General features: G+C 42.2%; 1 protein-coding gene across 10 annotated transcripts in view; it reads left to right on the forward strand.

Moving 5' to 3' along the window:
* Positions 1 to 24,153, forward strand: part of DOCK7 (dedicator of cytokinesis 7) — a 1,022,674-nt gene that overhangs the window by 724,228 nt on the left and 274,293 nt on the right. For all 10 annotated transcript variants that reach the window (XM_069232530.1, XM_069232531.1, XM_069232532.1 and 7 more), the window contains 2 exons: positions 6,781 to 6,950; positions 12,778 to 12,929. In XM_069232530.1, the coding sequence (XP_069088631.1) occupies positions 6,781 to 6,950; positions 12,778 to 12,929 (322 nt within the window). The remainder of the gene's footprint in view (positions 1 to 6,780; positions 6,951 to 12,777; positions 12,930 to 24,153) is intronic.

Raw genomic sequence — 24,153 nt, forward strand, 5'->3', positions numbered from 1 at the left:
TATACCACCAAGAACACCACCAGTTCCTTCATGGAACCTCAACATTGTCCTAACACGACTCATGGGTCCACCTTTTGAGCCCATGCACTCTTGTGAAATGCAATACTTAACGTGGAAAGTTGCATTTTTAATTGCCATCACATCTCTAAGAAGAGTGAGTGAAATTCAAGCATTTACCATTCAAGAACCATTTATTCAAATACACAAAAATAAAGTTGTTCTACGGACCAATCCTAAATTTATACCAAAAGTAATCTCACCGTTCCACTTAAATCAAACGGTAGAATTACCAGTGTTCTTCCCACAGCCAGATTCTGTAGCTGAAAGAGCACTACATACATTAGACATCAAAAGAGCACTAATGTACTACATCGACAGAACAAAACTAATTCGAAAGACAAAACAACTATTTATCGCCTTTCAAAAACCTCATACAGGAAATCCAATTTCAAAACAAGGCATTGCTAGATGGATAGTTAAGTGCATTCAAACCTGCTATCTTAAAGCTAAAAGAGAACTGCCTATTACACCAAAGGCACACTCAACCAGAAAGAAAGGTGCTACCATGGCCTTTCTAGGAAATATTCCAATGAACGAAATATGTAAGGCAGCAACATGGTCTACGCCTCATACATTTACCAAGCACTTCTGTGTAGATGTGCTAACTGCACAACAAGCAACAGTAGGTCAAGCTGTATTAAGAACATTATTTCAAACTACTTCAACTCCTACAGGCTGAACCACCGCTTTTGGGGAGATAACTGCTTACTAGTCTATGCACAGCATGTGTATCTGCAGCTATACATGCCATCGAACGGAAAATGTCACTTACCCAGTGTACATCTGTTCGTGGCATTAGTCGCTGCAGATTCACATGCGCCCACCCGCCTCCCCGGGAGCCTGTAGCCGTTTAGAAGTAGATCTTAAACATTTGTACATTTGTAAATATATTACTTAAAACTTTATTATGGACATACTCATTCACTCCATTGCATGGGCACTATTACTAGCATACACAACTCCTACCTCTGTCATATCATAAAAAGTGTCGATATTGTCATGCATCATATTTGGGAAAAACGTTGATTTGGGTTTAAAACCAGAGGGGGCTACTCGATCATAAACAACGCCCAACTCATCCAAACTCTGATATAGATTCTTCTCATTGATCGGTATAGTACAATCCTGTTCTAACTCATGAAGGATTAACAATGTATCCACATCGCTAATAGATATGTTGTTGCACAGACTTGGAGGAAATATGATTATAGTCATCTTAGGGAGTAATACAGGGAATGTCGAATAAGCATTTTTAGATTCTAGTATATTGACAAAGTATATTTGAATGTTTCAAGTGGGTGAAATGAAATTTAAAATTGACTGGTTCTTATTTATATTTATATTGATATATTTATGTATTGAATTATGTAGATATTTATATGCAATGGGGTATGCCGATATAATTGATTTTGCACCTTTTTAGATATTTATAATTGTTAAGAATATTAAATTTATTAAAATGAATAAATATAAGGTGCGTTAGAAATCTACATTTATATATTTAAGTTGGTATACTCATATATCTGATATTTTAGATTTATATTTATTTATTTATATGGGTATTAATTAAGAGCCAGCCAGGAAATGCCATCATATTTAGTTGAATGCCGATGGTTTTTAATTCCCTAACTTGTTATTTATGGAAATACTGTTATTTATGGAAGTATTGTATTTCTTAATATATGGAAATGTATTTTCTTAATGATGTATTTATTTTTATATTCGCTGTATTGAATGATTTATTCCCATCTCATTTCCACTGTTTGAAAAACAAATGCAATATGTAGTCCTGTTTCTATGTTTATATCGGATGGGTATTTAAACTAAATGTATATTGGTGGAATTTTACACGTGATCAAGGCTGCTTGACAGCCGAAACGCGTAGTGTGAATTAAATACTCCTATTAATTTTGGGGATTTCCCGAGTGTGCGTCCTTTGTGGAAGTTCTTTTCATTATATATATATATATATATATATATATGTGTGTGTGTGTGTAGATGTATGTATGAGTATACATATATATATTATAACCGATCACCAGAGCACACTGTAAAAGTCAAACATACAGTCCAATAAATGATTGTTCCAAGGTAAGTAGATGTGCTAATTTATTCCAAATAGTCGTAACAGTGAAGTCCACAGCAATACAGCAGTCAACACGTGTTTTGTCCTCCGGACTTTATCAAGGCTGATAAGAAGCATATACTTTATAGAGTCACTTTTATGTTCCTATAGAAATCAGAAGCCAAGCTGTGGCTGTGGTAAAGGATGTACGGCACGTCCGTGAATATTGTAATATAGACATACATTATTATGTCTCAAATAGTAGGCTGTGATAAGTCTTGTAATGCATATTCTTCTAAGTGCAGTAACACGGACAGTAGGTTGCTCGTAAGACGCTGGCCTATATAGTGTATACATGTATGTATGTATATACATGTCCGTGTATATTATTCTATGTTTAACTTTCATAGGTCATTTCATAGTTTCTATATAAGTTGTTTAAATGCTCAAGAGTCTCTGTTTTTATTTTATGTATCGCAATTGGTAAATAGTATCTTAACTTTATCTAAAAAACATTTCACTATTGAAATATTGAGGAAAGATGAAGTACACAAATAAATTAACTTAAAATACTGCAACTCTTAAAAGTCTGTTTTTATACAATACTCAATATATTATGTTCCTTACACATATATTCCCTTACTATGTAATCACATATCTATATATTTATTACTTTAGTTCTGTTGTATAATTACACTCTCAAACGTTTTATCTCTGTCTCACCATCTCCCTAAACCTCTATCAATCTATCCTCCATATCCACTGTCTGACTCATCCCAAACCCATTCTACTATTGTGATCTCAAAAATAACCCTTCCTAGACTCTGCCTTCATCTACCGACCTAGCTCACCCCAAACTTCAGTTTACTACTGCGATTTCCCAAACAACCCTACCAATTTTTCCCTCATTTATCTGTCCTTTAAGTAATCCTGAACCTCGTTATACTACTATGATCCCCCCAGTCCCTTTCTACAGACTCTCCTTTGCTCATCCTAAGCATCATCTTGCTACTATGATCTCTTAATTAACACTTCTGGATTATTCCCTTTTGTATGCCTCCATTATTCTATTCAATCCAACTAACAGACTTACGTCCTCTGCTCAAATTAAATCATGCCTCCCAATACTAATACTGTACTCCTCTTCCCCTATACCAAACTACCACTAATTCTTTTGGATTCCGGAGTAGTATGCTACTCGCGGAAAAGCACTTTGAGGCCTCGTCAGGGATAGTAAGCGCTATATAAATGCAATTATAATTACAATATGGATACCTTATGTATAATTAAAGAAATAAGCAATAAGAAACGTTTTGTAGTAATAGTGGTTTATTAATCATTGAAGATTTATTAGTTGTAAATTACATAGGCTAGCAGGTTCTCGTTTGTGTAATTTGATGTGCTATGACCCGAGCCTTAATAACTTATTTAGGGGTACCATTTATGGACTAGTATTTGGTCCAATATTGCCATTGAGATGTTCTGGTGAAATCATAGACAACAAGTACAAAGGCCAAGTGATTTGTAAATGTCACCAGAGCCCAAAGATTGTAATAATGGACCATGTTACACATGGTACCAGTTATGCATTTTTGTATTTTACATGTTTGTTTTGGAGTAGTTAACATCTTAAAAGTGCAGGTAACAATATACACTGATTACCAATTGTTTTAAAATGTTTTTACTTTATTTACCTTTCTTCAATCAATTGTTGTAAAACAATGGGCAATGATGAGGGTCAGCACATTTATACAATTCTGTGCAGCAGTGTTTACTGCATAATTATGGATTTTCCACCTCATTTACAGATTTCAGCAAAAAAAAATGCATTTGTCCCTCATAATTTAGATAACCTTGCTGAATAATTTGGTCCTCACATTGTAGACTGAGAAATGTCTAGAACAGGTACCTCTCTCCAAAGATGTTGTTGTGACCCTGCTGTGGTAGAATGAGCCAGCAGGCCTTCCAGGGTTCCTTCTTGACCAATAATTAGATTTTAGTGCAGGGGCTGTCCACCTTGTCATGGTCCTTTTCTGTACCATATTGCACTTCTTTGCCCCAGAACACCCCACAAAGAGTTCTCTGACAGTCCAACAATAAAAGGAGTCACAACCTTGGATAGGGATGTCGCCCGTGTCCTCAGTTCCAATTTGTCTGGAATGAAGATAATGCAGGGCAGTTTCACCAAAAGCACCCCAATTCATTAATGCGGTGTGCAGATGTAATTTTAGTGAGGGAAATGTTTTTCAATATTAAGAAAATTAGGAACAGCTTTCCCAAGTTCATTTGGGTTCTGCAAGTTTAGGTCCCATTGAGGCATACCAAAGGGTTTGGGGGGAAAACATGTGAGTCAAACATTTTATAAAATGCACCACAACCAAGGACTTACACAAGGACTGTTGGTCAGGTAAACACAAAAAGTTGAAACAGCCAACAAATAACCATTTGTGCACCTACTGCAGGGCCTTGCTGGACCAACGAAAGAACAAACCAAAGAGTACCAGAAATGTTGGCTTGTAAGGGGTATTACGAGCACCACTCTAAGGAACACATTTGTCCCAGCACCCAGCGGGCTTTGCAGAGGGCATTGATGCTCACTGCACTAAGGCCATGGCTGTTTCCACGGGTCTCACTAGAGGCGCTCTGTTGGCTGACAGCTGCTGGGCAGTTACATGGTCATCCCTGCATACGTTTACTAAACATTGCCAGCACACATCCCATGCTCACGTTAACCAATACTTTGCCTGGGCTATGCAGCATAGCTTCCTTGGTTAATTGGCACTACTCTTTCACACCTCCCGGGGGTTATTGCTTTGGGGATCACTCTAAAGTGAAGGAATCTGCTAGAACATGTATCCATCAGAATTAAAACTTACTTAATATTGAGAGCAAAAGTATTGGGAATTAGTTTGCTGCAGATTAATCACCCCACACCTTCTGGGATAGGTCAGTGCTGTATATTATAATATCTTAAGGAATGCAAATGTGTTTTGTTCTGTTATTGTCGCTATCATAGATGCTATATCAGTTACTCTCTGCAGTCTCGCCGGCTTGTGTAAAAAATAATGATCAGGAACTCATATCAGCATGCCGATTGGAACCTTTTAGGCATAGGGGGTATTGTGTCCGGCAGGTGGAGGTACAGATGTAGATGTTTGTATATAGGTGGTATTTCCATGTCACAAGCCTAGCCAGATAACAGGAGAGCATTGTACAGGGTCAACAACAAGCATAAAGTCAACGACTGACAGGAGAGGTAGCAGTTTTGTGGAGTACTAACGCATGGTGAGGTAATGTTCTTTAAAGAGCTGCGACTTCAACGATTTTCTAAGTTGAAGCAGCATTGGGGTGGTCCTGATTGATACCACGGATGATGTTCCTGGGTCTGGTTATATAACTAGAATACCCCTGAGATGATGAACTTGTGTCCAAGATAAGTGGAGGCGCTGGTTGTGATGGCTTTTTGAAGGATGCAGCTGGCTTTTAAGATGGTGCAGTTGTGCAAGGTAAGCCACTGGAGTTCCATCGGGATGGGGGTGAAATGATCATATTTCTTGAGCTATCCCATGAGCAGTGGCTGTGAAGAGCTACAGCTGGAAAAAAACATATTACCATAGATAAATGATTCTTACATGCAGTTATTACTGCTGCTGACTTCTTGTCTTCAATCTTCAGAGACTATATCCGTTTAGGACGATAACAAAGGCATAACCTATTGATGTATGCATTTTATAATGGAAGGATGTTCTGTCCAAGTTTTTCTCTTTGACTGTTTTAAATGAGTTCCTGGATTGATTCCACCTCACACCTCTGCCTTGCACCACCCTACACTTCCTGTTTTTTTCTCACTCTTAAAGGTTTTTAACCTGCTTTGTTCGTTTGTCGCTGTTTCACTCTCTTTTTTCCCTTCCCCTTCTCTCCTTTTCCCTTCTCTTCCTTGCTGTTGGTAAAATCTGATGATGAAATAAAATCTTGGTCCTCAAAACGAGTGCCGATGCCCTTCACTTTTTTGTGTGTGTGTGAGACAGAGAAACTATACATTGTGGCACTAAAAGTCTCATATAATCCACTTAGAAATGGTTGTAACACAAATAACTTTCATTTTAGTCAGTCTTTTTTCAAACAGACCCGTAATCTATGTGTTGGGCAAGTAGAGACATAAACTTGATTTAATTAGGTCATTCACGTTTTATTTAACCAATTGCACAGGATTTTTAGACGGCAATCTGGTAGTGCTTTTCTACAAAACAATTTCTTTTTGAGGAATAGAATAATTGAAATTGCGTTATGTGATAGAGACTACTAGTTGCAGATTGCTTACCTTAGAATTTTCCGCCAGGTGTCAGACTGGATCCGGAGATTTTTCTTCAAAATGGATATTGAATTAAAACAGGGCATCACAAGGAAATATTGTATTCTGATTTTGAATGATTTCCCAGTTTTTCCTAAATGCTTTGAAGTGTTAAAACATCACTCTTGAACAAATCCAAATGTTAAAATAAAATGTTTATATTTGCCTAATGTTGAGAAATGTTTAATGAGAATTTTTTTGTTTGAGAAACTTGGATCTATAGCAGTTACCTTTTCGTGCTCGCTTAGACAGCATTGTTTACTTTGCCACTGATAACTAATCTGTTACCCAACTTTGCTCGCAGCTTGTTTGGATTGCATAAGAAGGTCATCAACATGGTACACAACCTCCTGTCCAGTCATGACTCGGATCCGAGGTACTCTGACCCGGAGGCCAAGGCCCGCGTGGCCTTGCTATATCTTCCGCTGATTGGCATTGTCATGGAGACATTCCCCCAGCTCTACGATTTCACAGGTATTTCATTCCCTTTGAAGTTCACTGACATAAAAGGAGTGTCCCTTTCAATCATGTCGCAAAGAGATATCAATGATGAGAAACGAGCATTATCATCCCTGTTGGGGCTCTGTGTTATGTTCATCAGAGGTGTGTGTCAGGCTGTCTCATTAACGCTGCTGAAATAAATTTAGAGCCGTGATTTCTCATGTCTTGACAACGGAACAACGGAACAACGGTACCGCATCCAAGTACAGCATTACTGCATTACTGATAGTAATGACAATACCGCAGATTTAGATGAAATCTGTTGGAGAAGAATTCTTTCATTGACATCATACGTTAAAGAATTGTGCACGTTTACATTTCTGACCAGTATTGAGCTCAAGCTGCCCAAAGTGTTTGTATGTTAAAATGACCACATTCTCTCACTACAGCGGTGCACACTGACTCCTTTCGGTTGATCAGAGTTCATTTTTTGGTGATTCATTCATGCATGAACAGCACAAGTGGGCCTAGAACAACCATTTACCAGTCAGAAAAATATATTGTTGTGCCTTTTTAGGATCAGACCATCGAAGTAGCTGATCATCTCTCCGCACCAGGTTCATGGACAGAACCCGTTACCTCCTAATTCAAGGTCATCTCCACAGTACAAATGCCAGTGTAGGCCCACCTTCATGGCTGTGCTTTATGCACTCACCTGTTTTGCCTACTGGTCACTACGGCCCCGCATGCCTCAGCCTTGCCCTCCACTCACATCAGTGGCAGACGGTGAAACTCTTCTAATGATGTTGTATTGACACAAACGTTATGGCAGCAGTACCACCAAATTACGTCAGGCACTCTTCTGGCTCAATATATTCTGGCACTTCGCTTCACTTTGGCTTTTCCTACAATTTTCACTTGCAATAAACTATCTACTGCTTAGAGCCAAGCTTTTTTTAAATTAACAGCTGCCTCATTGATTATTGCCTGGATATTCTTTGTTTACCAGAAACATGCATCACCAGTTATTTGCGACTTTGTTCTGCTAGACTTCAATGTCATCCATAAAAACAGGTCAGGTGGCCAAGGTGGGAGCAGGATATTCTGCTACATTTATCAGCCGCCTGTTTTGCTCTTGCTCTAAATGATCGGTGATGCAGTACCCTCTTCTAGGTCCTTTACTTTTCATATGCTTCCCATTCACAACTAACTGGCTCCTTATCTAGCATCAGAGAGGCTGTTGCAGCTATAGCAGCTCAACGTCTTATTTCGTACTAGAACCACATGTTTTAGGCATTTTTAACATTTGGGTTGGCCAGGTCCAACTATCCAGCTGTAGCTTTTTAGAGGCTTAAGGTGGGAGCCCTGGCAGTAACACAATATTTCAGTGGTTGCACTGGCACAGAAGATCGCAGCCTTTTCCAGCTGCTCATCACTAGCGCGCCTTTTGTTAGCTGCTCACATTTCCCAGTTTACTTGTTAAATCATTAGAAACTCAGCCACATGTAGCCCCATGCTCACTCACTCGCAGCAGAAACTTGATTCACTGAAAAAGCATGAAACAAAGTCTCCACCCACACCATACTTATTTCCTATCCTAAGGCAACCCTGGCTCCCCTGTCATGTTTGAACCTAGCCTTCTATCTGCCATGATACATCCCAGTCTGCTCCAGCCACTCTGACATGAATCAATCCCCCACTTTGGTAACAAATTGCCAGCTTCACTTCTCTAATCCTGTCTCAGGATCTAAACCAAAAACACTTGCCCCAAATGAAGTCCTGGGACACACTGTGATAAATGTGTGACAACTCTGCTACGTGCACAGAACCATATATGGAATGTCACTCACCCGTAGAGTTGGGTAGCAAAGGTTGAAGCACCAGCATTTGATGTTACTCACAAATATCTGTTCCTTAGTCTTTCAGTGGCAAGTTGATTTCTGACCTACTGCCTCGACTTTGGAATATACATTGATTACCTACCCTGTTAATATTCCACGGCGCCAGACTTGATCCCGAAGCTTCTCACATGGCGCCAATAGGGTGGTGGAACTGGAGTCACAGTGACATCACTGGAGCCATATAGTCCCCACCTGACACCCCAATGTTGTTTTTTCGACATCTTTTGAAGCGGGTCCGGAGCTTCTCTCTTCCACTTTCAGGCAAAGAGATTTTTGCTCTCCAAAGATTGTTTAGTACAGTGCTAGGGACATTTCCTCACCGAAGACGTCAGGGTTCAAACTATGCCTTAGGTGTGATGGACAGATGTCCATTGCAGACCCATATGATGATTGTCTGTGGTGCAGGTGTTTTAAGGCATGACTCGTCATTGCCTGACCGCTGCTTCGAAATTAATCCTTAGGCTGTTGAGCTGAAGGCAAAGCTTTTAATGACCCATTCAAGAGAGGAACATAGAGGACGTTGAATGTCTAGGTCAGGATCTAGAGCCAGGGCTAGGCCCAGCTCTTAACCTCAGTCCACCCCATCCTTATAGTTTTCAAAGTAAAAGAAGAGAGCTTCAGCCCATCCTCAGAGTCCTCGAAGGAAAATGAGAGAAGCCATAAGAAGGAAAAGAAGCATAACTTTTCCCCCAGAAGGTCAAAGTCCAAAAGTAATTATCTACCTTAATTTTCAACACCACCTCCATCCTCTCCATTACCATAGTTAGTGGCCTTGCCCTCCAATACTGCACAGACACCATCTGCATCAGCACCACCATGGAAACAGTCTCTCTCAACTCAGATGATGATACTGGGGTTCCTCAAATTGCTTTTGGCAAATCCAGCTGTCTTCCTACAAGCAATGCTGGACATGTTACGAAAAGTGGCAGTCCCTTCTGATGTGCCAGTCATCCCCCATGGGATTATTTGGGGCACCTCTAGGTCCACCGCCCCCTTCAGTGCCGGGTGTTCCCCTTGTACTTTCTGAGACAGTCTTTCTTCAACCCTATACCTAGACACCTGCCACCATGATCGTTGGTCCACTGGGACCTGTAAGTCTTCCACCACCCATTCAGGGAACACTTCTGCCAGCTGTCAAGAGGGAGAAGTTCAAGACAGGGACTGAGCACTTCCTAGACAAGGAACACTATAAAGAAGCATTCACACTCTTTTTGGCTCTGACACAGGCCAATAATCCCCAGGCAGCCAAAGGGACACTCAAGAATCTGAAGTACTGAAGTAATCTTTTGACCATTCAGAATAGCAGTGGGCTGAATAAGTCACCAGTCATTGACAATTTTCTCACCTGGTCCAGGACCAGCAGAAATGGCATTCTTCAGTGCCATACTTAAAAAAGGGGTTGAAATGCTTAAGCTCCATCTCCCTTCACTAAAATACAGACATAGTATTTTGACTGGTGTGCTGCAGTTGGCTTTGGCTTTCTCTACTGTGGAACACATCATCCACTTTAATAAAAAGCTTGTGGAAGCAGCCAAAGAAACAAGGCATAAGCCCCTGCCCCACCCCTCAGTCTGCACTCCCCCCAGTCTGTCTTTTAACCAGACCAATGTAAGCTGCAACAGGCCAGCTGTGACCCAGCCTTCTTGTCCCTTAACCTTTCTCCAGAAAGCATTGTAGTTCAGGCATCCTCTATATCAAAGCTGAGTCCAGAAGTCTTTCCTACCTAGGCTTCAGACAAGGAGTTGGAAGAAGCTAGGGGAAGTGGTAAAAAAACCTTCTTCGCAGACAGCCTAGTGCTGGGTTTCCTGAGTGCAGGCTGTTTATTGGGGTGCTACTATCATGCCCTGTGGGATATGGCAGCATTGGTGATTCCCAGCTTACCTGAGCATCTCAAGGGCCACTTTCTGGAGGTGGGCAAGATGCTCATAACATGCTTATAATCAGGGCAGGCCTGGATAAAGGGAACTTTGTTAATAGGGCTGTAGGTTCATATGTGGCATTAAAGTAACATGCCTAGCTGAGGGCATTTGGGTTCCTGGTAGATCTTCAAACATTTTTAAGGGATATGCCCTTTATCAGTGAGCCCCTCTCTAGTCAGAAAGCAGATGCAGCACTGAACAGTTCAAGGAGACAAGAGCCACTGTGAAATTATTAGTACTGCAGTAATCAACAAAGGACTGTTGTTCCTTTCCTGAGACCAAGCCAGTGTGAATTTCCCTTTCAGGTCATGCCAGTCAGTCCATCCTGACCGGCCAGCAACAGCAAAACCCTCTTACCAGTAGGCCATGGAAATTGTGGGAAAGGTGTGGACCGTTCTGTTCCAGCAGCATCCTCCCCATATTCCTCTTCAGCATTCTCTTCCATCCAATGACCATCTGCAGGTCTTGCATCAAGAGGTGGGAGCCTTGCTGCAGAAGAGAGCAGTGCAGCCGTGCAGTTAGTGTTATAGCAGAAGTTTGGACAGGGGTACTACCCTTTGTACTTCCTGGTTCCCAAGGATGGCTGACTTCATCCAATCCTAAACCTTAGGTTCTTGGACTTTTACCTGCACAAGGAAAAGTTCAAGATGCTGTCACTGGTTGAGGCTCTTTTGGTGATGGATGCAGAAGAGTGGATGGTGTCCCACAATCGTACTTTAATATATCGATCTTGTGGTCACACAGACGATACCTGTGGTTTGTGGTGTGTTTACTCAGTACCATTTTGCTGTTCTTAAGTTTAGATGAACTTTGGCATCTCACGCCTTCACCAAGGTGATGCTTTGGTTGCAGCCCATCTGAAGAGGTCAAAGATCATAGGTATTCCTGCACTTTGACAACTGTCTGCTCAAAGCTGGTATGCCACACATGGTGTGGTGCCAGATGCAGGCAACAGAATCTCTGCTCTTCAACATGGGGTTCTCAATCAATGTAGCCAAATCTTATCTGGAGCCCTCCCAGTGTCATAGAGACTGTACTGAAAACCATCTTACTTTAGGCCTTCCTTCCTCCACAAAAGTTACAGGACTTTGGGATTTGATTCTGATGTTTCAGGCAGGAGCTCGGATTCCAGTTCTGACAGCTCCACGCCTGCTCAGTCTGTTGGCCTCCTGCATCTTACTGATTATGCATGCCAGTTGGCACATGAGAGCCATCCACGAGTGCTTCCTCTGTCAGTGGATCCAACATCAGGGAGATCTGACGGACTCTGTTGTGATCTCGAGGGATGCTGCAGGGGGCTTGACCTAGTGGGGAACGGAGGAGAATCTGTCTTGAGGGAGATCCGTTTGTCCTCTGCTAGCAGTGAGAACAGGTGTGACAGATGTGTTCCCTATCTTGTGTTGTGCCCATCTCTGGGAACTTGAGATCATAGGCCTCAGGGTACCAGTAGTGCAGAGACTGCATATCAGTCTGCTGGAACAAGGGGCAATCTGACTGGCACTCAAGGCCTTCCTTCTGACACTTTGTGGTCAGTCTGTCTAGATCTTGACAGACAGTACGACTGCGATGTGGTACATCAGAGAAGTGGGGTCTCACCTTCTCCTCTGGGAAACACTGAGGCTCCGTACTTGGGCGCACCAGCAGGGTCTGCAGCTTGTTGCCACCCATTTGGTGGATTTACTCAATGTCAGAGCCAACAGATTCAGTCAGCATCATGTTGCCAGCTGTATGGATCTGTAGGAGCCCCACTTTTGTCCATGTACTCAATATGTAGATTTATACCATGAAAATGTTGGTCTGTTTCTGGATGGTATGAATCCTTCTATCACCAGATCCATAGTGGTAGTCCACTAATCATGCAGAAGAACACAAAACTTGCCTCCTTGCCTGAATGAAGTACTGAGCCATGAGCATAACATAGGGGTTTTAGGGTGTGTGCTAATGTAGTGTTCTGCCATTGAAAGGCTTCTTATTTGATCCCTGTAGATCCATGGAATTACTCTATCATTTTAAGTGTTTTTGTTTATTGTTTAATTCTAGAGAATCATAATCAACGTGGAAGGTCAGGCATATCATCTGATGACTACGAAACTGATGGTGGAAGTATGATAAGTCAAACAGTTGCCATGGCAATCGCAGGGACTTCTGTTCCCCAGCTAACCCGACCTACCAGCTTTCTACTCAATTCAACGGTAATCATGTGTTTTTGCCACGTGCTATTTCGTTTATTGTTTTCTGAGTTATACTTATACCACTGTTATGCTGACTGTATGTCAACAGATGGGAATATTTGTTTCAAGTCCATACATGAGCAAGATAGAGGAACTTCCCTTGACAAGTGCTTCCGTAGAAATGGCTTTGAACTATGAAGGATATAGTTAAAAGCACGAGAGAAGCATAGCAAAAGTTTCTGATGGATACTTCCTATTGAATATTGCTCACCTTAAAATAGTTCCCAGGTGCCACACTGGATCCAGAGATTTTTCATATCAGTGCACCTGTTTTGCTAGGTGGCAACTTGCAACTCTGTGTTTGTTCCAGAAGGGGTGGCGTATGAGTGCCACGCCTGCCCGCTGACATTGGTTCCTTTCTTTCCTCTCCAGAATTTATTTCCAGAAAACCTCTAAACTTCATACAGTGTGCTAAGGAACATGTCCCTACTGGAAACAACAGGATTCAAGCCGTGTGGCAACTGTAGGAAGCATATGTTGGTCATAGATACAGGTTATGCCTGGGTGTGAGATCTGATTCTAAGTCGTGTGACAAGTGTGCTGTTACGCACCAGGCAGTGATTCTAAATTGGGAGACGAAGCTGTAAATCACAAGCACAAGAAGAGGTTGCAGACTTGATATAGATCTAGCTTCAATACACCCGACCAGACGCAGACCTGGTCTCAGAGCCATTCCTGTGAAAGTTCCACTTCCAGCTCAAAGTTTTCTCGTAAGTCCAAGTCCAAATGGAAGAAACTTTGACTCAAAGGAGAATGTGCGAGGGTGTCATGATGCAAGCCACATTCCATCAAAGGTGCCAGCCACTGAGCTGATTCCTCAGCTTATCCCAACTTTCTTCGACCCTACAGCTGATCGGGACCTTAAAGAGGCCATTTTGCAGATACTCAGTGCGCTGTTCGTGTCTCTCTGGCATATCTTCAGGCCCCAAGGAATTGTGGGGGCCTCCAATTGAGTTACCAATGCCCCAGTTTGACCTGCTACAGGGCCCATACCGTCTCTGGTTCCAATTTCCACTCCAGCCCCACGATCCATGTCGGTTCCCTCGACCCTGACACCAGTGCTGACACCGACGGTGCTGTAAGATGACCTGGTGCTGAAGCCTATGTCAGATCCCAAACCAACATCAGCCAGAACTCAGCCAATGTTGCACTACAAAATTTTAAAAAGTGCAGCTCTTCATCTTGCAGCCTGACTATAAACCTATGCCTCTTCAACATCACAGCTATCAACAGAGGCTCCATTATCTTTTGAGTTCTGGCTCTGATCCTGTGGCAGAGCAGGGTGCAATCCAAGAAATTGATGATGATGATGGTAAGGGGATGGCTTGCTCCCCTCTCATTACACTGATGATGCCTCCTTATAGCTTGAGCCAATAGGCCACCAACAGATGAAAGTGCTTCATTCTTTGTGATTGTTTGGAGGACAGTTAAGGTGTTAAAGCTGCAGGTGCCCTCCATTAATACAAACATTTGTAGATGGAAATTCTGCAGCCTGGGCCTGCAACATCTAAGCCCTTGCTTCCTTTCAGTGATGCTCCTCTTGATACTCAAATGGCTACCTGATCGAACCATGTTGCTTGCCTGTGAACATGTAGGTGGCCAGACATCACAGCCCAGTGCCTGGTGACCTGGATTTTCTTCCCAATTATCCCACTTCAGAGAGCCCTATTGTGCAGGCTTCAACGAGTAAAGTGAATCCCAGTTCATTGCACTGCTCCGCTTGATAAAAGATAAACGCCTTTGGCAAATGTGTGTTTTCTTCAGCCATTGTGGTGTTGCGGTCTGCCATTGCATTTTGCCCTTTTGATTGGTACACCCATACATTGTTTGGGACTTGGCCAGCGAAATCTTGCCAGCCACCCATGAAGATCCAAGGGCCATTTGTCCCAGATGATATTTGATGAATAAGATGCCAAGAAATATCTTACTCATAGAGTTTTGGATACTAAAGATTGCTTTGACAGAGCGGTTTATTCCAATGTGGTCCTTCACAGGAATGCCTGGATGAAGTATCCTGGCTTCTCAATTGATGTACAGGCTTTGCATTGGAGCAGACAGGGGCACATTTGTTACCTAGTCCTGTGTCTGATGTACATACCTCTTACAGGCAAAGCAGTTGTATTTCCTTTTATTTGTTTTGTCTGTAGCTCAGCAAAGTCTTGGAGTGGGCACTGTACAGATTATTTGTAAGCCCTTTCGGCCATTTTACATTTACAGGACCAACCGTCCTTGCTCAGATCACCTGTTGTGATGAGATTTATTAAAGGTTTGGCACACATTTCCTTCCAGGCTGTTTTTGATGCCACAGTAGGACCTTAACTTGGTCTTGACATTTCTCATGTTTAAGCCCTTTGAGCCAATGCGTAGCTGCTTGATGCATCCCCTGACCTTGAAACAAGTCTGTCTTGCTGTGATTATGTCAGCTTATCATGTGAGTGAACTACAAGCACTTTCAGTGCAACCACCCACACACCCTTTTTTCAGAACAAATTGATGCTGAGGATTTGGATGGCCTTCTTAACTGAAGTTGTGATTTCCTTTCACATTGGGCAGTCCATCGCTCTACCAGCGTTCTTTGCTCCCCCTCACTCCTCTAAAGAGGAGGAGAGGTTTTATCGGTTGGACCCCAAAAGGGGCTCTAAACTTCCCCAAAGCTCATACCATGGATCATTGAGTGGATGATCACCTTTTTGTGGGGTGCTTCAGACTAACGAAAAAGAAGTCAGTGCAAAGTATTGCCTTGTCAAGGTGGCTATTTCTCTGTATTAAGATCTGGTACACTGGACCAAGAAGCAGCCCCTGGAAGGTCTGAGAGCTTATTGTACCTAGACCTTGACTGCTACCACTGCATTGACGCGAGGAGTGCATGTCCTTCATATCTGCCAATCTCCGACACGGTCATTGGTGCATATGTTCACGGAGCACTACTTCCTCAACAGGCAGACCGAGTGAGAAGGACACTTTGCCTGCTCAGTACTGCAAGACATTTTGGTCTGAGTCCACTCCATAGACCCTCCACCTTGGGGATGTGATGCTTTGGTATATATCGCGAGGCATCCACCAAGAAGTTAACTTCTAATGTCTCCTGCACCCACCCCGCCCATCCTGAGTCTAAACAGTTAGGAACCTTTGGCAAGCTCATCATCTCACCCACAAGCTTTTCTCTGCAGTTTGTAAGCACCAAGGTCTTCTAGGCTGCTACTCTCATCCTCTGTGGGACATGGTGGCCCACGTTTTACCTGCAATTCCGAACGACCTTTGTTCAGCCCTGACCTGAGCTATTCAGGATGACCACAATGAAGCAAAATTTGTGATCCACTCTGGCTTGGACGCAGCTGATTGTTTCGAGCAGGTGATTGACATGAGTGTAGTACTTTGGTGGCACACCAGAATAAGGTTTACGGGGTTCTCTGAGTATGTTGAGGCATCTCTAATGGGCATGCCATCCAATGGCTTTAGCAATTATGTTGTGAAAACATATTCAGCCATGTAAGTTTAAAGAGATGCAGGGCTACAGCATGTTTCTTGTGCCTATCTGCCCCCTGCAGTCTCATCAATTATTTTGCCCCATTCAAAGCTATGGTAGAGGTTTCCAAAACAGTCAACATCAGATCCCGCCACCAGCTCAACAAGTCTCCTAGTCTTTATCTGGCTGAGGCCGCAGCTCACAAAGTCAACACCCAGGGCCTCAGAGGCAACGGGCAGCTCAGTCTCACCAGCTCAGCAGCTACCGCAGCTGCTGAACTGGTTTTGCTGCTGAGATTGCTGGCCTCCTGCATCCTGCTGGTGGCACATGCTGAATGTTCAATGGGAACTGAAGCCTGAGTGGGCACAGCAACTTGGCCATGTGTCAAATTGTATCCCTATTTCAAAGGAGACTGCAAAAGATCTGCAGTGGTGACTGCTGGACGGCCATTGGGTCAGTGGCAAACCCTTCTCATTACCCCACGCAGATTTGACATTGATGACTGATGCATCATTTCTGGGTTTGGAAAGCTAGAGCTGGAGATCAGAGGCCTCTGGTCTCTGGCGGAAGCTTGACTTCACTTCACTTTAATTTTTTGGCACTCAGGGCAATGCACTTGGTGTTGAAGGCCTTCCTGCCCACCCTCAGAGAAAGGCTGGTGCTGGTACAGGTGCTACAGACAACACAGTCGTCATGGCAAAATGGCACACATAGGGTGCATTGCAATCTTGGTTCCAGTACCAGGAGGCTCTACACCTATGGAAGTGGCTGGAACACCAGTGAATTTCTCTGCTGGTGAACCACCTGTTGGCTTTCTAGTGCCAGCATGGCCAAACTCAAGCCGGAGGTGGTACAGGTGGTCTTCTATCAATGGGGAGAACTCTGGCTCTATCTTTTTGCCACTGCCAAGAATGCAGAATGTTGGAGTTTCCAAGCAGGTTCTCTTTTAGACTCATTCTGCATGGAGTGGGTTTTGGGACTCTTGTATGCTTTCCTGCTGTTGCCTCTTCTGCCCCGCGTTCTGAAGATCTGGAATGACCAGGCCCAAGTCATCGTAGTGACGCATACTGGGCCAGGATAGTGTGGTACCTGGAACTCCTCTGCATGAGCATTTGTCCTCCAACCAAGCTTCTGCTTTCGGGAAGATCTTCTGTTATAACAGCAGGACAGGGTCTCCATGCCTAGAGCTTGAGCTTTAGAAGTTGACCTCATTTGACCTTCTTCGTGAGGCTGTTGATGTCATCCTGTCAGTGAGGCATGCCTGTAAAAAGTCAGTATATGACAGTCGCCTGGACAAATTTGTGGTTTGTGCACCACCTGTCAGATTGGCTCTCTGTAGGCCAAGTTGTCTGAAGTTTTGTTGTTTGTTTTGTCTCTGGCATACCAAGGACATGATTTGGGCACTGGTAAATGCTATTTGTAGGACCTCTTTGCATTTTTGTTGCTGCCAGATCCGCCTTCATTGTTTAAATCAGCTGTTGTAATGAGATTTCTTTAAGGTTTATTTTTACCAAAACCAGTTGTGATTCCACATAGGAATTTAAATGTAGTTCTTACTTTTTCAATGTGTTCTCCCTTTGAACCCATTCACAGGTGTACATTACTTCTCCTAACCTCAAAATGGTCTTTCTGAGTGTCATAACAGCTCGGCATGTGAGTGTGCTTCAGGTCTTTCTGTTCAACCACCCTATACCATGTTGTTCTAGATGAGTTGGTGCTGAGGACTCGAGCTGCTTTTCTGCCAAAAGTGGGTAACACTGTTTCACGCTGAACAGGCTATCACGCTTCTCGCATTCATTGCTCCACCTCATCCCTCAAAAGAAGTAAAGAAACTCCATCATTTGGATCCTAAGAGAGCGCATAGTTTTTACATTGATTGCACCAAAGAACACTGGGTAGAGGATTAGCTCTTTGTGGGTTTTTTGGGGGCCATGAATCGCAAGGCAGTGCAGAAGCGTATTACCTCTCGATGGATTGTGCTCTGCATCAGTTTCTGCAGGATCAGCCCAAGTATGTTGCCTTTTTTGCCAAACCCTATTTTTTGCTGGCTATAGAACCCTGTGCACTTTAGCCCGCTAACCAGTGATACAGTGTTTGTGCTCCTCTTTAGAACATGATAAAATTGACATATCCCTGATTGGCATATTTAACTACTTACCTATAAGTCCCTAGTATATGGTACCCACTGGGTACCCAGGGCTTGTATTATAAATGTAGCCTGTGGGCTGCAGCACTCACTGTGCCACCCACTGCAGTGACAATATGAACATGACTGCAGGTTTGCCATCAGTATCCTGGCCGTGCAGGTTTTAATTGCCTTTTAACTTGCAACCTAGTCCCCCTGTTTGACAGGCTTAAACCCTCCTTTGAAATATTAATAAGTCATTCCTAAGTAGGCCTTACTGCCCAGTAAGGCAGGGTGCTTCATATGTAAGAGTAGGACATGTATAATTTTAATGTTATACATGTCCTTACAGTGAAAAGGCCCAAAAGGATACTTTGACTGTAGTAGAGTTAGCTGTTCCATATGAAAGCATTGGAATATAATATTAAGTTAAATCAGTTATACCTCTTCTTAGAAAACAGCTGGATAAATATTTCAAGAACTCTTTTTAATAGTTAAATAAAATCTGACTTAATGGTAAAATATGATTTTGTCTAACTAATACAGAAATGTACTTTATACAAGTTACCTTTCGCCTGCCTAAAACTTTTAAGTCCTTTCAGTGCTTTCCAACTGTCATCTGGCAGCTGATTGCACCCCTGTGGTGAGGTGTGAACTGCTCCCAGGAGCAAACAATTGGCTGATCTGAAATAGCAGCGCTGACCCGTCTGAACCTGATAGAATATGCAAAGGAGGCTGGGAGGATCGTCTTCGACATTAAAGCGTCAAGTCCTGCTTAAATGTCGCATCTTGCTTGACAAGTCTGCTGGTGTTTTTCATTTGACAATTAGGGCTCACTTCAAAGAGGCCTCCCATGTCACAGGCAGATGTTAGCTGAGATGGGCTTGGATGGGCCCTTCTTTTCTCCTGCCAGCCAGTGAGACTCTCTAAGCCATTTTGACAGGTCTATGTATAGCATTTGAGGAACAGTTCAGAGGAGGGAAACAGAATGCCAAAATACTCTGCGTGTATTCATTGTCTTGTTGTTGAAAGCTCAGCTTTGATTTACTATACTTCTGTCTTTGAACTTTTTGGGGGTATAGGGAATGCCTAAAACTGGATTCTAGAGATAGATACAGGAGGACAGCAGGATTCTCATAGTATACTGCCTGCACATTTACTCAATTATTTAGCGTTCCTAGGTGTTATTCCTCCCCACTAGCTTGAGCAAGGCATAAATGTGGCATCTCCACTCCACTTCAGAGCATTTCTGCACCTGAGAAAGATCAGAAGAGGACTGATCCTGCTGTCTGTAACCTGAGAGGAGCTCTAGAGGAGTGGACCTGCTCTCACTCTTGTACTGAGGACAAATAATTGGACTCCAAGGTCATATGGCTGGCCTCCTGTTAAAGCTACATGAACCACAAGAAACTACTGGAGGCCTTTTCCTCCAACTGCCTAGCTGACCAGTGGCAACAGGATCTGGACTGGGCTCTCCTCTTGGCTTCTGCCTGCCACCCTGTGAGTCTCTAAGTGCTTCACGGGGGTCCTGGGAAGCTTTAGAAGTGTACTCCTGTGTTGGTAATGGATTTAAAGGACTAAAGTCAGAAAGTAAAACCTTTGACAAGGATGAACCTTAGAGTATCCAACACATATTCCAATGTGGTCAGCTTCAAATTACGATTAGGGTCCTGTTCTACCGTGACCATTGACTATCATTGGCACTTTGTGCTTCTTGGTGCTATTTCTACCTAAATATACAGAGTTTCATATCCCAGGTTCCTCTTATTAGATTTTTTTCACTTTGGTGTAATTTTGTTTATTACAAGTTACTCTGTTTTTCTCATTTGTTTTGGTATTTCTATTGTTTTGCATTTCAACTTTACTGCTGGTTTAGTACTGCATAAAAACTTTACACATTGCCTCTAAATTAAGCTTATCTGCTCTGTACCAAACATACCAGGGATTTAGGATCAGGTTTAATTAGAAACTGGAGTGATTCACCTTGGCAATGATTATGATTATTACTTGGAGTGGGTACCTACTCCTTCAACTAATAACCCAATTCCTTACAGGTACATATTGGAGGAATTGGTAAGGAACATTATAGTCCATAAATATCTAATTTAGTTACAAAGCCATGAACTAATAAAAGTACTGGGAGTTTTGGCAACATCTGACCAGACAGGAGATAGAATAAAACTTAAAATATCTGTCATTAAGAGGGAATGACTAACCAAATGCCTGGATGAAGAGGTAACTCTTTAAGGACTTTCTGATTCTGAAGTACTTGTTTTCCAATCTCAGATTCAGGGACCTCCACGTAGAGGAGCCTTAGATATGTAGTAATAGGTCCCCATATCTTCTGTAACCTGAATGGTCAGGTCAGTAGTATGCTTCTGCTGATTGACCTGAAATTTCTGGTCAGTTTGAAAGGGAGAAACATTTTACCAGCTATACTGTGTATACAAAAGAAAAAAATGTTTTGAAGGACAGTGATGGATTGTGTCGTTTTAGCCCGAACATTGTGCCAACTTTATTTTTTTAAACTTTGGTATTTCGAGAAATATGTCTTGCAATAATCCAGGCAACGCACAACACAGGGAAGACTTTTCTGTCAGCAGATCATCAACAGCATCTTTGTTAGCAGGTGTAAGTGATGAAATGCAGTTTTGGGGATCTAAATTTTGGGAAGTGAATGAAACAAGATATAAATCCTGTTTTCTAGGTGATGGTAAGGGGGCTAAATTTACAGGGTCTGGGAGAAGATTTTTTTTTTGTTTAAGCATTTAGGCAAAGTAAGTTATTCTGTATCCATTGATAAACTGGAGAAAGGCAGAAAGATACATTGGAAAGGCTACCAATATCATCCTTAAGTTTGAGCTGGAATTAGGTGTTCCATCCCCATACATTTGATAGCCTATCTTGTGGGAGACCAAGATGTCTCAGAAGAGTCTACGTTTGTAAGACATTTATCAGCATCTTTAATTCAGAGTTTGTTTGTTTGAGTAAGGCCATATCAACTGTAATTTACTAGGAGATTAGATTTAAAAACTTTAAAGTTTATTAGCGATTGCTTTTAATAATAACATTTCCGTTTGCATTGTTTTGATTTTAAAGATTTGACTTTTGCCTATGCCAGTAGCAGGGAATCAGGTGGTTTTTAATCCCCGATCCCAATCCTAGGTCCCATTTTGCTTGCTTGTAGCTTCCTGGCTGCTGCGTTTTAACAACTCCATCTTTGGTGAGAGTCTACCTGCTCACTTTACTTTGGAAGCAAGGCAGCTATTTAATAAATCCACTTGCATGTTCTCACAGCAGACACATCAAAAGCAAGCCCATCTGTGCCCCTTCGTCATGAAGGCTGCGGCCAGAGATACTTCTACAATGAGAGCAACTTATCAGGTAATCAGTTTTTAAGATACACTGTGGCATAGTTCTGTAGCAAGGCTAATGGGAAGGTCTCATTGGGGAAACAATTGAGCAGAGATTCTTAAGAGAGCTAGGCTGATAATACATTTACAAACCACTTAGTTCCTCTGGTGGATAATTTGAATAAAAGGAGAAATTCAGTCATAATGACTATGGTCTTGAATCTGGTTCTGAAACTAATAACAGGTTTTGAAGGAGCCCTGCTGAATGCCCAATCATCGGTTAGCAATAGTCTGTGTGTTGTGAACCTGATTGATTAACATTATTTATTTCTGCTTTGTGTAACAGGATGCGTAAGGATGATAATGTGGTGATTTTAAATTAATTAGTCCCCCAAGACTTTCAAATAATCTCAGCTCTGATTGTTGATGTTAAGGCTGATTTTGAAATTTTAAAGGTAAAATTAATTGACCCTGTAAAATTTGTGTGACACATTTGGCTTTGCTAAAGGTCACCTTATGGTTGTTTTAATACATCACTTGAATGATTGAGCACCTATGTATGTTTCCTCTCACATCTAATACCAGATATATATTAATGGCTGAATTTAATGTGCATTTGGATGTGTCTTCCGACCCATGCACATATAATGATTAACCATTGATATTTGATTTTAAAGGTCCGAATTATACATCTTACTCATAGAGCCAAATGTTTGTTAGATATTATCTGAAGTGACAATGTAGATTGCTCTACTCAATTTCCTTTTGACGTACCATGGTCCAATCATGCTATTAATCCCTTCAACAGGGATTTTGACTCTCATTACCCTGATAGAACTCAGTTAAGTTTTCATAGGTGTATCACCATCACAGGGTGGTCTGAGGCCAATGGTTATGAGAATTCGGACATGTTAAAGCATCATTTCAATGACATTCTTAAGCATTAAGAAGATGACTATTCAGATGAAGCAAAATGTCTCTGGCTTTGCCATTAATATTGGATACAAAAAGGAACTCAGATCAGTAAAGGCTAACTATGATACAAATACAATTTTAAAAGCACCAAATTCTATGAGAGCCATTTTTCAGATTATTAATGAGTTAAAGGATGTTCCTGGCCTATTGTCCGGAGTTTGCTCTGTGATGAGATACTTCAAGTTTGTGGAATTCTATGACCAAAAAGTCAAGACATGCGAAGCTTACTTAGCATAGTAACTCCACAAACTAACAATTAGCCCATTGATTGTAGAATTGATTGCTTTGGGAATCTTGGAAAATGTTATCTCAAAGCTTTGAAAGATGATGAGGAATGTTTAGCCTTAATTAAACAAATTGCTGGTCTTCTGGATAAGGGGATGACTTAACACCTTCTAAAGTACTAAAGGAGCTCCTAATTAACTCTCAAGTGGCAATTTAGGAATTATAAATTCTTCCCTTCACTTGAGCAAAGTTTCAGTGAATTAAAAACAAAAAAGTTATTATCCGTTCGCCATTAAAGAAACCAATGCTTGACCCTGACGGTTAAGACCAGTGTCCCAATTCTGCTACATGACAAAATTGTTGTAGTGAGCAGTGTTTATTCAGTTAGCAGTTTTGTGGATAATTATAATCTCCATCACTTAACCTAGCTGTTGAAGGTGGGCTCGCCATTTTCCAGACTACAGCGGACATCGTGCATTCGCTAGAGTTCACTATAAACGTGCAGAAGTCACACCTGACTCCCTCTCAGGTGCTCCCTTTCATCTGAGGTGTTTTGGACATAGTGCAGTTTCCGGCTTATCCTCCGGAGCAGCGAGTCCCGGATATTCAGACTATGATACCGATGTTTCAGCCTCTATCCTCAATTTCAGTAAAAATTACTTTCAGGCTACTGGACCTCATGGTATCCAGCATCCTGCTGTTGACACATGCCAGATGGCAAATGCAGGCTCTGCAGTGGGACCTGAAGTTCAAGTGGGCACAGCATCAGGGGAATCTTTCTGACATGGTGCATAGCTCGGAGGGAAGTGCAAAAGATCTGCAGTGGTGGCTAACAAACCTAGATTGGGTCATAGGTAGACTCCTCTCCCTTCCCCAACAAAATCTCACAGTAGTGACAGATGCGTCACTCCAGGCATAGGGCAGTCATCTGGGAACGTTGGAGATCAGAGGACTCTAGTCTCCAGTGGTATTGGGACTCAACATCAACTTGCTGGTGTTCCGAGCAATCCGGCTGGCAGTGAAAGCCTTCCTACCCTCCAT

Source organism: Pleurodeles waltl, chromosome 4_2 (assembly GCF_031143425.1).
Source record: "Pleurodeles waltl isolate 20211129_DDA chromosome 4_2, aPleWal1.hap1.20221129, whole genome shotgun sequence".
In the NCBI taxonomy this organism is placed as follows: Eukaryota; Metazoa; Chordata; class Amphibia; order Caudata; family Salamandridae; genus Pleurodeles; species Pleurodeles waltl.